General features: G+C 38.5%; 1 protein-coding gene across 17 annotated transcripts in view; it reads left to right on the top strand.

The window, feature by feature from the left end:
• The window catches only part of PHF21A (PHD finger protein 21A), a 195,265-nt gene that overhangs the window by 132,087 nt on the left and 50,288 nt on the right, over nucleotides 1-12,890 (top strand). For 15 of the 17 annotated variants that reach the window (XM_082410760.1, XM_082410757.1, XM_082410755.1 and 12 more), the window contains 2 exons: nucleotides 5,264-5,464; nucleotides 11,699-11,950. In XM_082410760.1, the coding sequence (XP_082266886.1) occupies nucleotides 5,264-5,464; nucleotides 11,699-11,950 (453 nt within the window). The remainder of the gene's footprint in view (nucleotides 1-5,263; nucleotides 5,465-11,698; nucleotides 11,951-12,890) is intronic. The other 2 variants (XM_082410756.1, XM_082410753.1) reach the window with 1 other exon arrangement.

The following is a 12,890-nucleotide window of genomic DNA, read 5'->3' as shown; positions in this document are numbered from 1 at the left end:
AGAACTATAAAATATCTATGTTCCCAACTCTCTATGACCAAACAAATCCTCTTTAGTAGACAACATACACAGTTCACTGTATAAGATGAGGTTGTAGATACTGCTCTGTCAAACAGGTAGTGTTTTTCAAGAATATATTCCTTTTAAAAAAGGCTTGTAAGGTTAGAAGCTATTTGTCTAATTCTAACCCTGAAACTGAATATCGGAGAGTTTGGGGGAAAACCTTCTAGTGCCTTACAAAATGAATGAAACAATTATTTTTATCTAAGTATGCATGTATATGTGTGTGTGTGTGTGTGTATACACACACACACACACACACACATTTTTTTTTTTGGCCGTGCCACGCAGCTTGCGGGATCTTAGTTGCCCGACCCAGGGATTGAACCCGGGCCCTGGCAATGAAAGCCCTGAGTCCTAGCCACTGGACTGCCAGGAAATTCCCCTAAGTATGTTTTTATAGATGCTGCCACCAATATTTTCCCTCCTACTCCCCTGTCAGAATTCTATCCTGTGTGTCTCCCCTAAACATTCCCTCTAATAACTTCAGTACATACCCTCTCATTGAATTTCAGTAATATAGTACATCAAGAAGGAGCTTATTTTGAGTTTATTGCTTCTTGTTTCTGTGTCTTTGTTCATAAAATGGTGGAATCTTCACTTAATTTTCTGTTTCCTTTAAACTGCACATACCTTTTACTCTGGATTGTAATTTTGTCATTAATGTTATGCCAGTAACATACCCTATTCTTTAGAGGATAATTATGAGGCAGCATTCTGAAGACTCACGTAATCTCTTTCCTGCATCTTCAGTGTTGTTGAATATTGGTGTTACTTATAAATACAGTTGGTTGACTTTCAGTTGGACAGTAGAAAGGTTTTTTTTCTCCTCTCTTTGGGTAAATTCTGATTTTATTAACAAATGTAAATTTCTCCATGTTAGTTTTTATGCACACAAAAAATTTAGTATCCCCGGTTTCATTTGGGCAATTGGTGAGTCTGAAGACCTGGAAAGATTTTTCATTGCATTTTAGGTATGAAGATGGGTAAGGTTTGTTCTTGACTTTCTGGATTTGTGACAAGTTACAAGTCTACCAGTTTCTGGTATGAGGGGGAAGGTTATATTTTCTGATTGTGTGGTTGATCATAGAGGAAACAAGGATGAAATTTTAAGGCAATACTGTGTAGGAAGATGTCTGGGTGGATGTGGCCCTCTCATAATTGATTCAAGAACAGATAATGCTGAGTGGAACACAAGCAAGCAGAGTGACTGTGTGGAAAAACAGAGCCTTGAAGCACCAGCGTCCAGTTGTGGAGGATAGTGCTTGTGCCTGCATTTGCTTTTGAGAGAAGCTTTCTAAAATTTGTGTGAGGATTGGATGGAAATAAATTGGTGGCTCAATTGGAGGGGTAGGGGCTGTTCTTCCACCACTCCATCTCCCTTCTGTATTGACCAAGGCCATGGCACTTGGAATGATTGACTTCCATAGCAGAAAAATGAACCCTATTTTCTGTTGAATCGGACTGATAAATTTCTGTGTTTTTCTTTGGAATCTGTCTTGCTGTCGTGTGAACACGTTGATAGTATCGCTGAATGTCACAATATTGATCACAGTGACTACCTGTCTCAGAAACTGTGACTTCAAGTGTCAGAGGCTCTGTGAACCCTTCTGCCTGAACAAGCCCTGATGAAACCTAGCGATGCGAATGTCTAGGGAATTGGAGGCTTGGAATCACATTCTGGGTTTATGGAGCAGTTCTTGACAGATGAATTGAGGGGGGCGGTACTTGCCATTCTGGATGCCTGGCACATTGGCCTGTTGTTTATAGAAAATATATTAAGGAGAGAAGGTAATAAATTGTTAACTTTTCTCTCCTGCCTTCATTCTTTCCAACTTTTCCTTTTTCATTTCTTTTGTTCCCCACCCCCCCCTTTTAATTTTAATTTTTTAACACTTTATTGGAGTGTAATTGCTTTACCCCCCCCTTTTTTAGCTCTCATTAACTTGTTAGTGAGTGATGAATGGCCAGTTTGTGAGACTTAGCCTTTTCTGAAAGCTTCAGGATAAGGTTCCAAGATAATTAGCTATGTTTAAAGGTCTCCTTTATATGTGAACAACATTGAAAATATCCAGTTGTTTAGGCCAGTATAACTTTCATCAGTGACCAGCAGAAGTCATGATTTCTTTGTTTAAGACAAAGAAATGGTAGAAGAATATAGTTTCACTTCCTGTGGAGATGAGAGGCTTCTTAAGAACTTTGCTTGATACTACAAGCTAAAATTTATGAGATATTATAGCTGTATTCTCTCACCGCCACCCAGAACTGGTACTGACCCAGATCGGGGTCCTGCTGGAGTTAATGTGACTGTTGTATTTGCCAGAGCTGCAAGACTGAATTAGAAAAAGACTGGATTGTGGAACCTAGAAAAGCCAGCTACTGCTCAGGGCAACTCTCCTTTATTAGTCGGTCCTTAAAAGAGTGTGCAGGGTCTCTGTACACCTAAGGAGTGCCTCCACTGCAGAGCTCACCTAACTTTAGATCATTGGTTTTCAAAATGCAGTGAATAGTTTATTTGACAGAAGGCATCAGTGCTTCCCCTGACCCTTGATTTTTAAAAAAAATTTCATAGACATGCACAACTATATTCTGGGTATTCTTCTAGTCTTCTGGTGAACACAGCAAGGACTGCCAGGGCAATGCATTTCTGAGCGGTTCTCTGAAATATGCCAGCGCCTTCTTTCAAAGAAAGCATTACCCACCTCATATGATCTGACCCGTGTCCAATCTGCACAGCTCTCTCTCTCTTTCTTCTTTTTTTCCTCTTCTCAAGGACTAATGAAAGTTTGCGAGTATTTTGATCCCATCTCCCCTCCTCGCTTTGTTTCAGGCCCTGGGGGAGGAACATCGTGAATGCATCGTGACTCACTGACTCCCACGTTCCTGATTCGGGTTCTGATTGGTGGTCACCTTGCTCTAGCCATATGGCTTCAGAGTACTCTAGCCTGCGTCCCTTTCTTGTTCCTTCCCCTACTGTTCCCTTCTGTTGTACAAAACACTGGGAGTGGGTTCCAAGCTTTGTCTCCTGCTTCTAGTTCAACCCAGTTAGGCAGTAAGTAGGAGAGCACACTGTATTTCCTAAAAACGGCTATAGAGGAGAAAAACACCCTTTCCTTTTGTGTCTGGTATAGTAATTATTTAGTTTCCTGTGCTGTTTTTGTTCAAAGTTTATTTTTTGGCAGGTGTCACATTTGTGTTTGTATTATTTCCTCCTGGTTTCTCTCCTCCCCCTGATTTGAGCTGGGGGGTTTTGTTTTTGTTTTGGTAAAGGGACTAAGAATGATGCTGTACTTTAGCTAGTTTGTTAATATGTTTGATTAATGGTGATTAATATGTTGGGGAGGGGGACTGAAAGCAACTCTAAATAATTACTTAATTGTTAAATGTCTTATTGTTCTGGCAGTCACCAAGCAATAAAGTCTACATGTGATACTCAGAATTATCCATGCCACCACTACTGTTACTTCCCCTTCTCTTAAACTACATCTATTCAATTACTCTGAGTTTTACACTTGAGAAATAGGATTTTGAAGACTTGAAAGTTATTTTTATAAGAACTTTTTTATTAATTTGCATTTTTAGTATTCTGCAGATGGTTTCTGGAAAGACTTTGGACTTTACATCTTTTCTTTTTAATATTTAACTGCTCAAAGAGGTGGTGCTAGCAGAGTGCAAAGTATAGCAGACCCCCCCCCCCCCGCCAAATTGGCCTTTATGTGATATTTTCATTGCCTAAAAAGAATCAGTAATAAAAATAATAAAATTTTTCTTAAGAATGTATTTTGTATTGACTTAAAGTTTTTAAAAATCCATTTTGTAAATGTTCTAATGTTCAAATATGTCAAGGAAGTAACCTGCAGGTTTGGATTCTTTAGAGAGTGTGTGTAGTGAAGTTGGTTAGAATCATAGGCAGGAATGTGAAATCAACCTGGCCCTTATGGTTTCACTTAACCCCTTATTTAAAGATCTTCATTTACTTCTTCTCTATTTAAATCTATATTAGAAGACAGTAATCTATTTTTGTCAGAAATAACAAACCTCAGCTGGTGAACTCACTTGAAAGTGTAGGCGAGGAGTGCTGCTTATACTTTCTTCCAGCCATTAGGGCAGGAGAGTCAGAACCCAGGTCTGACCCTGAATGGTTATTATATTTTCTCTGAGCCATTTGCTGGTCTTTGCTTCCATCACTTCACACATCATGTGAAGAGAAAGAGGACATTTACTTAGCCGCCATAGTTCTAGATGCAGAGTTTAGTTGTGAACAAAATAAATCCGTACCCACATGGAGCTTACCTTTCGTTGAAATGTATTATTATAGTAATGAAGGTTTCCAAATGCACCATTTTCTTGGATTTCAACAAGGACAGAAAATTCAAAAAACCTTAATTAAAAATTTTCATCCTGTATAGCTAAAACACTACTCTGCCTAAGCAAATGTATGTGTTTTCATAGATCCTGTTCCAGCAAAGCAGTGCTCGTGAGTTACATGTTTCAGTTATTTACAGTGTCTGTTGTGTATATTGCATAGTGCTGGGATCAAGGTTTCTTTGTTTAAAAGTCTTTTTAATGTTTGAAACTGCCATTAGATACATGATGTTTGTTTGATTAACAAAAATTACTGTAGTATAACTGGTATGTATGTTATCAGATGCAAAAAAAATAAACAAATGACCAACAGTGTGTGCCACTCATAGTTCCAAGTACTTTACGTGAGGCAGTTTGGTACTCGTAAGAATCCTAAGGATATTATTAATCACCACATCTTTACAGTAAGAACAGGAAATTGAGGCACAGATAGGTTAAGTGGCTTGACCAACATCATATAGCTGGTAAGTAGCAAAACTGAAATTTGAATTGAGGCAGTATGTTTCCAAAGTTGTGTCTTCACTGCTACGTTACACTGCCCTTCCAGCCCAGCACACTAAATAATAATAGTCAAGGAGTCTCAGCTCTGCTATGTGACCTCCATTAGCTTTTCTTCTCATCTGTGCCTCCGTTTCCCTTTATAGATTGATATAAAGCATTACTTATGCCATGGGTTTTTTCCCTCAGTTGTCTAATCTGTAAATTTTAGATGTAACAAGATCTAGAATAAGCTAGTTACAGAAAAGATGTCAGAGGCATATAATTGCTGCCTATTTCTATACAGCTGAGATAGAACAATATTCTCATAGATTTTATTCTTTTTTGTCCTCCTTTGTAGAAAAGAGTAGTTGAACAGCTTCGGAAGAACCTGATAGTAAAGCAAGAACAACCAGACAAGTTCCAAATACAGCCATTGCCACAATCTGAAAACAAACTACAAACAGCACAGCAACAACCACTACAGCAGCTACAGCAGCAACAGCAGTACCACCACCACGCCCAGTCGGCTGCATCCTCTCCCAGCCTGACTGCTTCACAGGTACAAGTGTGGATGGAGCACCTCGGGCTTCGTGCTGTAGGCTGATTTGCTATGGGTCATGGAGAACTAGGTCCTGTTTCAGACTATGTTAACAACCTCAACCAGCACTAAACAAAGGTTATTTTGGTTACTTTTTTATACTGTACTGGGATAATAATCACTTGAAATTCATTGCCTGAAGGAAATGACATTACCAAGGAGTAAAAGTTAAACTGATTTCCCATCTGTCCAAAGAAGGAGAAAAGGTAATCAGTGACAACGAAAAATCACTTCTCTGTATTAGAACAGAATTAAAGTCTTCTTTTGAACTTCTGGAAGTATTTATTTGCACTTGTTCTAAAAGTCTGTGTGACTTGACCCTCAGGAATTGTTTTTCTGGAATTCTTAGCAGTTAGGTGTGGAGATATTCCAGGATCAGTACCCATGGAACCAGGTAGAAAGAGGCATTTAGAAGGTGGTATATTTCATAGAAATGAAATATTCATTTCCAAGTCCAATTCATCTCATGTGAGAATATGTATCTGTTCTCATATACTAGAGGAAATCTGAAATGGAAGCTACAGGTCAAAAATAGCACTAAGGAGTGGGAAGCCTAATAGTATGCTAATTGGTGTATCTGTGCAAATGATTTTACTGAAAAGGGCATTTACACTACCATATAATGTAAGGATATTGAGGCAATCAAGACACACAAAAAGGACATATTTGGGAATGTTTCTATTAAGAAAAGTATTCAAGCTTGATCTCCACATACTTATATGTAGTGTGGGCATACCTTTTAAAATGGGACACTTGAGCAGTGGTTCTTGATCTTTGGAGGTCCCAGACTCCTTTAAGACTCTGTTGAAAGCCATGGATTCCCTCCCTGGAAAAATACACACTCACACCTAATACAGTCATTTTTTGCACATGGTTTCAAAGACTTTGGGATCTTCTGAAACCTAAGCATGGACACCTCTTACCCACCAACACCATCTTCACTGTATCTATATGTAGAGAAAAAGATTGTAGTTTACTTGGTTAGTCACCACTTATGGACATTGTGCTGGTTCATATACAATACTTTGCAAATGAAAAATACATTACTTGCAAAAATACTGAAGATTACTAAAGATAGTTAACAGTTAATAGAGGTTACCATATACTGGCATTCTCCTAAGCACTTTACATGTATAACATACACAGTCTTCACCCCATCCCTACTAAGGACAGTATTATTATTATCTCTGTTTTTTAGAAAAGAAAACTAAGGCACAGAAAGATTAAGTAATTACCTAAAATCATATATGTATTATATGGTGGAGCCAAGATTTGAACCCAGATGTTCTGGCTAAAAATTCTGCCCATTCGCTGCTGTAGACTGCCATACCAAAAAAAGAAATGCCAACGTTATATAAAATGCCAAAGAAGGAAAATGAAGAATCCCTGTTGTAAATCAGGTAGCTAGAGTGGCCTACATCATTTTTACCCTAATCTCCAAGGCTATTTGGAAATTAGGCATTCAAACTGACTTTAAAACGCCCCTGACCAGCATTTATATTTCTTCTAAAAGATTGCCTATCAGTTTACTTTTTTTGGAGTTTTAAACAGAGTTAGATTGGTTGTTCTCTTCTCAAAGTACAATTTGATCAGAAAGTGTTTACATGGAAGGAGTGTGGTAGAATTCATTGTTTCCTGGTACTAGGAATTTTCTCTCCTAACCCATGGAAACTTTTCTGTTCAAGTACCATTCCATATCACACAAATCAGAGAAAATACTTATATAATACTTACAATAGCTATTTCCTTCCCTGGTAATCTGAGTTCTGTGCAGCTTTGGGATGGTAATAGTAAGGGGCCTAGGGCTATCCCCAAAACAGTGTTATGTGGCATCCCTCCATCTGGTAGCCCACCTGATATATTTAATTGATTTAGCTAAGCTTGTTTTATATTATTTTGTTTCGTTTAATGTTAAAAGCCATAAGATCTCTAGGTTATTGGGTTTTGTTTTTATAGTAAACTGTCAATCATTATTTATCACGTGCTCCTTATATGAGAGCTTCTGGTATACAAAGAGGTAGTAATGGTCCCTGCCTAGAATCTGGTAAACTATGATAATTATTTTCATTCATTATGTAAATATTTATTGAGTCTCTACTATATGCAAGCCCTCTGCTAGGCAATGTCTTGTAAATAAGACAGAATTTCTGTCTTCAAGAACTTAACAAATTTAGAGGAGAGGAAGATGTAAACAGCTAACAAAGAAGAATAAAATGAAAGCACCTGGGAAAATACCAGAGGACAGTAATATTGACTAGAGGGATCAGAGAGTGCTTCATAAAGGAGGTGGCTTTTGATCAGGGCCTTGACAGATAAGTGAGATTTCAGTGACAGAGCAGAGGGGGAAGAACATCAAGGTGTAGAGAACAATGTGAACAGAAGTATGGACTCAAAAAAGTAAATGCGTGTCTTGGAAATAGCAAGTAGGCTGATGTGGCTGGAGCGTGGATTCCAGGAAATGGTGGAGAGGGATATAAAACCAGAAGGTAGGAAGAGGCTAGCTTGTGGAAGCCCTCCAATATGTGGCAGAACTTTTGGGGTTTTTGGCAGTCATAGGGAGTCATTAAAGATTCATGAGGTCAAGGACAAATGGGAAGTTTAATATACGGCATGTACTAAATTTCTAAGTCCAGAAAGGATTAACTATTAATTTAGCAATCTGCATGGGCAGGGAGGAGGTGCTAGGATGAGAAAGTGTTTTATTCTAAGTCAGGTGATTAGCGCGTAGCAAGTCATGGGGGAGTGGGAGGATCCGTTTCTTTACTTAGCTAACTCCAGCTTATGTTTGTATGTATATTTTGAAATTTTTCCAAACTACAGAAAAAAATGAAAGAATAGTTGAACACAGGCATACCCTTCAACTTAAATTCACAACTCTGTCATTTTAAATGAGTACAAATGTAAAGAAGCATGCAGTTAATAAAACCAAACAGAAAATAAACCCTTATAGACAGAAGGGGGAGGGGTTCTATTGATAGTTGTCCGAGTGTACAACAGTTACCTTCCATTCAAAATTAAACACATAGGGATTTCCCTGGTGGCGCAGTGGTAAAGAATCCACCTGCCAATTCAGGGAACACGGGTTCGAGCACTGGTCCAGGAAGATCCCGCATGACGCGGAGCAACTAAGCCTGTGTGCCACAGCTACTGAGCCTGTGCTCTAGAGCCCTCGAGCCACAACTACTGAAGCCCATGCGCCTAGAGCCCGTGCTCCACAACAAGAGAAGCCACCGCAGTGAGAAGCCCGCACACTGCAACAAAGAGTAGCCCCCGCTCGCTGCAACTAGAGAAAGCCTGAATGCAGCAACGAAGACCCAACTCAGCCAAAAATAAATAAATAAATAAAATAAATTAAACAAAAAATTAAACAAATAGTCTAAAATAGATGTGGAAGTTAATTAGAGCCCATAGTAATAATCCCTCTAAGTTCTGATTTGTACGTTGGAGTTTATCTTTTTTAAATCAATACCTCATGCTTTGCAGGTAAAAAAAAAAACAATAACTTAGCAAAAAAATAAAAGGATTTTGCTGTTAGTGCTTCTTGCCATGCATTTTCTGCATTAACTTATAGTTCATGCAGTTTGGGTTTTGTTCATAAAGAACCCCTTCATGAAACTGGGGAAACTGCTATCATCTTTTGAAGGTGATCATACTTGGATAGCATCAACCAGCCAAGGACTAATCACAGCTTCCATAAAAATAATTTTTTTTTGTTTCTGGGCACCTTTCCTCACTGTCTTCTCTTCCTCCTGCCAGAACAATTCAGAGGTTTTCATTAGGTTTGGATATCAAAATTCTAGATTCTCTCTGTCATCTAAACTCAGAACTCCAGGGGTTTGATTTATGTTCCCTAGTACTTACAGTAGAATAAGCACCAGACCAGGAGTGAAGATCTAAGCAGTACCTGTGTCAATACCTGGTGTCAGTAAATGGTTAGCAAATAAATGTATTCTTCAAAAGCTTTTCATCAGTGCATATAGTACTAGGTCTTGTGCCTCTATATACAAAGAGAGTTATGTAGATGCTAGAATACATGGAGTGAATTTAGCTACACCCAAATATTTATAAAGTAGAATAAAAATGCTAACCTAACGTGAACAGACTTGTTAGAATTCAGTGCTTTTTAGTGTTGCAGGTAATGCTAAGTATATAAAGCAGGTGAGTTTGAGGTTTTACTCACTTTTTAAGAAAAATTATTCAAAAGATTGATAATGACTTACCTGAATCAAGGATGTTTTAAACAAAAGTATATTGACCCTCTTTTAAAGTAGTACCAACATGCATGACTGTTTTTAAAATCCATGTCAGTGAGTTCTGCTGATTAGAGCTTTTCTTCCATAACCTGTGTTGGCACCAGGATTAAATGCTATCTGGTGTGACTTGCTCACCACTTCAAAAGGTCTTTGTATTTAAATGTTTTAAATTGATGGAGAGAGCTAATATCACACTGGGTTAAAAACACATATTACAAATAGCAGGTAATATAAAGTCAGTCCCACTGCTACACTACTGTAACATTTCTGATGATAAATAGCACTTAGCTTTTATTTGGTTTTCATCACTGATAGGCAGGATGACCTGCTACCTCCCCAAATAAATAATTATCAGTGTTCCCCCCTTTTACTCCCATTTCACACTTGAGAGGACAGTGGCAAGGAGAATGAGCCATTCTGTATTGTTGACTTAAGAGAAGAGGAACATATCTGGGTGATTTTAGTTGCAGGCATCAATAAGGATTGCTCATTAGGCTGTGATGGGATAGACAAGGCCAGATTATTACACTGTTCTGGTTAAAAGAAAAAAAGCTGTTAAAATATTAGATAATACATGCATGTATGTGTTTAAGGCAGAAAAGTTACTTAGAACCAAACAATACACAAGGACTTGCATAGACACTGAAATAGAAATTCACAAAGGAATTTTTCAGATCTGTTTCAGGGAGAGTGGGGTCCTTTTCCCTGGTCGAGGGCAGTGCTGTCCAGTAGAACTTTCTGTAGTGTTGGAAAGCTCCACTGTCCAGTTTGGTAGCCACTAGCCATGTGTGGCTGTAAACATGTGAAATGTGGCTAGTGTGACTGAGGAACTGATGTTTTAATTTTTATTTTGTTTTTATTAAATTTGAATACCTGCATGAGGCTATTAGCTGCCAAACTGAACAGTGCAAGTGTAGAGTGAGAAGAAAAAGGTGAAATAATATCAAAATCAGAACCAACAAGTTAGACCAGGTATATTTTCACGTTTCTGAAACATCTCTATCTTGAGTGACTAGTAGCATTCGATAGGATGTGTATGCCGTGAAATGAGGTTGTTTATATTTTCTTGTTTTTTAGCTGGCTCCTTTAATTACTCTAATAGAAAGTCTAGAAAAATACAGCTTCAAAGCTGCAGTAGCGCTTGTGGAGCATCAGTCAAGTCCTCTCACCTCAGTTCAGACTCTGATCTCTAAGACTTTCTGAGACTCAGGTGTTTGTTTCCACCTTGTCGCCTTTTTCTGGATCTTTCCTCACTTCTGCAGCAGTCCTCCAGAGCAAAGATTGTAGGTAGTGATTCATATCCCTTTGGTATCAAGAGCTGGTATTTACTATACTAGTTGGTTAATAGGTTTCATTATCTAGAGTTTGGGATTTACTGCCTTTGAGGCAACAATTGTACTAATTCTTATGTGAGTTGCCCTTCCTCTTCTCCAGGGTGACACTCAAAAGAATTAAAAGACACTGTCGTTTTATCCCAGCCTTTGTGTCGCAGGAGGCAGATATCCAGAATTATATGATAGCTTTCTTCATATTGATGAGGTTGTAGCAATTAATGATAGAGATGGTGTGTACCTCATTGATTTGCAACTTCTACAAAATTTAAATTAATTGAGAGCAAGCAAAGAATTAGAAAAATCAGAAGAAATAGGTGTACTCATATTCTGTATCTGTAAACTCACCCCCTTCCTTGTTGAGAACCCTGTGCCCATATTAGTCTGCAGTTATTACTATGAACTTAAAGCTAAATTTGAGAACTCTAGCAAACTAGAGATTGCCTTTTCGTGTAGTAAGAACTGTGCTTTATGTACACAAAAGAAATGTTGTTATACCAAGAAACTTGACTGATTATGAGAATTATTGCTTTGTTTTCTTCTGGAGGCTAGCGTTTTGTTTAGTGGGATGACACTTCAGCGTCCTAATGTCTGTTCTCCATGTCTCCTAGAAGACTGTAACTACAGCTTCTATGATTACCACAAAGACACTACCTCTCGTCTTGAAAGCAGCAACTGCGACCATGCCTGCCTCTGTTGTGGGCCAGAGACCTACCATTGCTATGGTGACCGCCATCAACAGTCAGAAGGCTGTGCTCAGCACTGATGTGCAGAACACACCAGTCAACCTCCAGACGTCTAGTAAGGTCACTGGGCCTGGGGCAGAGGCTGTCCAAATTGTGGCAAAAAACACAGTCACTCTGGTAAGCCAGCAGCTGCTACTCATGTGTGCCCACATGCGAGGGTTCAGGATATGCATTTGTAGAGTATATCCACTTTATGCTCCTGCTGGATTTGTCAGTCTCCATCACTCTTCTACCATACCAAATTCCCCTTCGGGGCTGACAAGGGAATATGGCATTCTTGCTATCTATTTAAATAACTATAGAGGTGTTCTTACACCAAGGATCAAAACTCTTTGAGGTATTATCTGAGGCCAAAGTATGACTTGACTTAAGGGGGGAAAATGTCCTTCACAGAGGCATTTACACTGTTTCATGTATCTCTCCCTCTATCCTAACCACACTCCTTCCTGTGAAACTAGAGTGCTTAAACTCTCTGGTGCTATGTTACCAATTTGGGGAAAATGCTGTGAATTTTTTTAGTTCACTCTCCCTTGAAATTGCACTCAGGAAGTACTGGAGTTAGTTGGGCACTTTAAAATTTTTCAAGAAACTCACAAATAACAGTGTCCATGTCCAAGGTCCATCAGAAAAAAGATCCCTAGAAGGAAGAAGTACTTGAACAAAAATTGTTCTTGAGATTTCTAGGGTAAAACTGTCTAAAAACTGTTTTCAGAATATACCCAAATTGTAGTTTAAATGTCCGTCCTTAAAATGGAAGCTAAGAGCTCTTGGTGGCTTTTGAATAATGACCAGTGGTGAGTGAAACTAGAGGGCATTAAAGTGAAGCTTTACTACTTACCCAGGAATCTTTAGGGAAGTAACCAAATCACTCAGCCGGACACTGAGAGTTAGAACATTCTCTATAGGAATAAAGCCATTCACTGTTATGTAAAGCTCTTATATTAGGAAAAAGCCCATTTTTCCAGGCAGCAAGTTTGATTTTACTTTGGATCCAGTGTTGACTTTTAAAATACATAAGTGCAAGAGTTCTTGAATGTCAAAGGAGATTGTGTGATTG

The sequence above is a fragment of the Balaenoptera physalus genome, assembly GCF_965194825.1.
Source record: "Balaenoptera physalus genome assembly, chromosome: 10".
Classification (NCBI taxonomy): Eukaryota; Metazoa; Chordata; class Mammalia; order Artiodactyla; family Balaenopteridae; genus Balaenoptera; species Balaenoptera physalus.
This window is presented reverse-complemented; position numbering and strand designations above follow the sequence as displayed.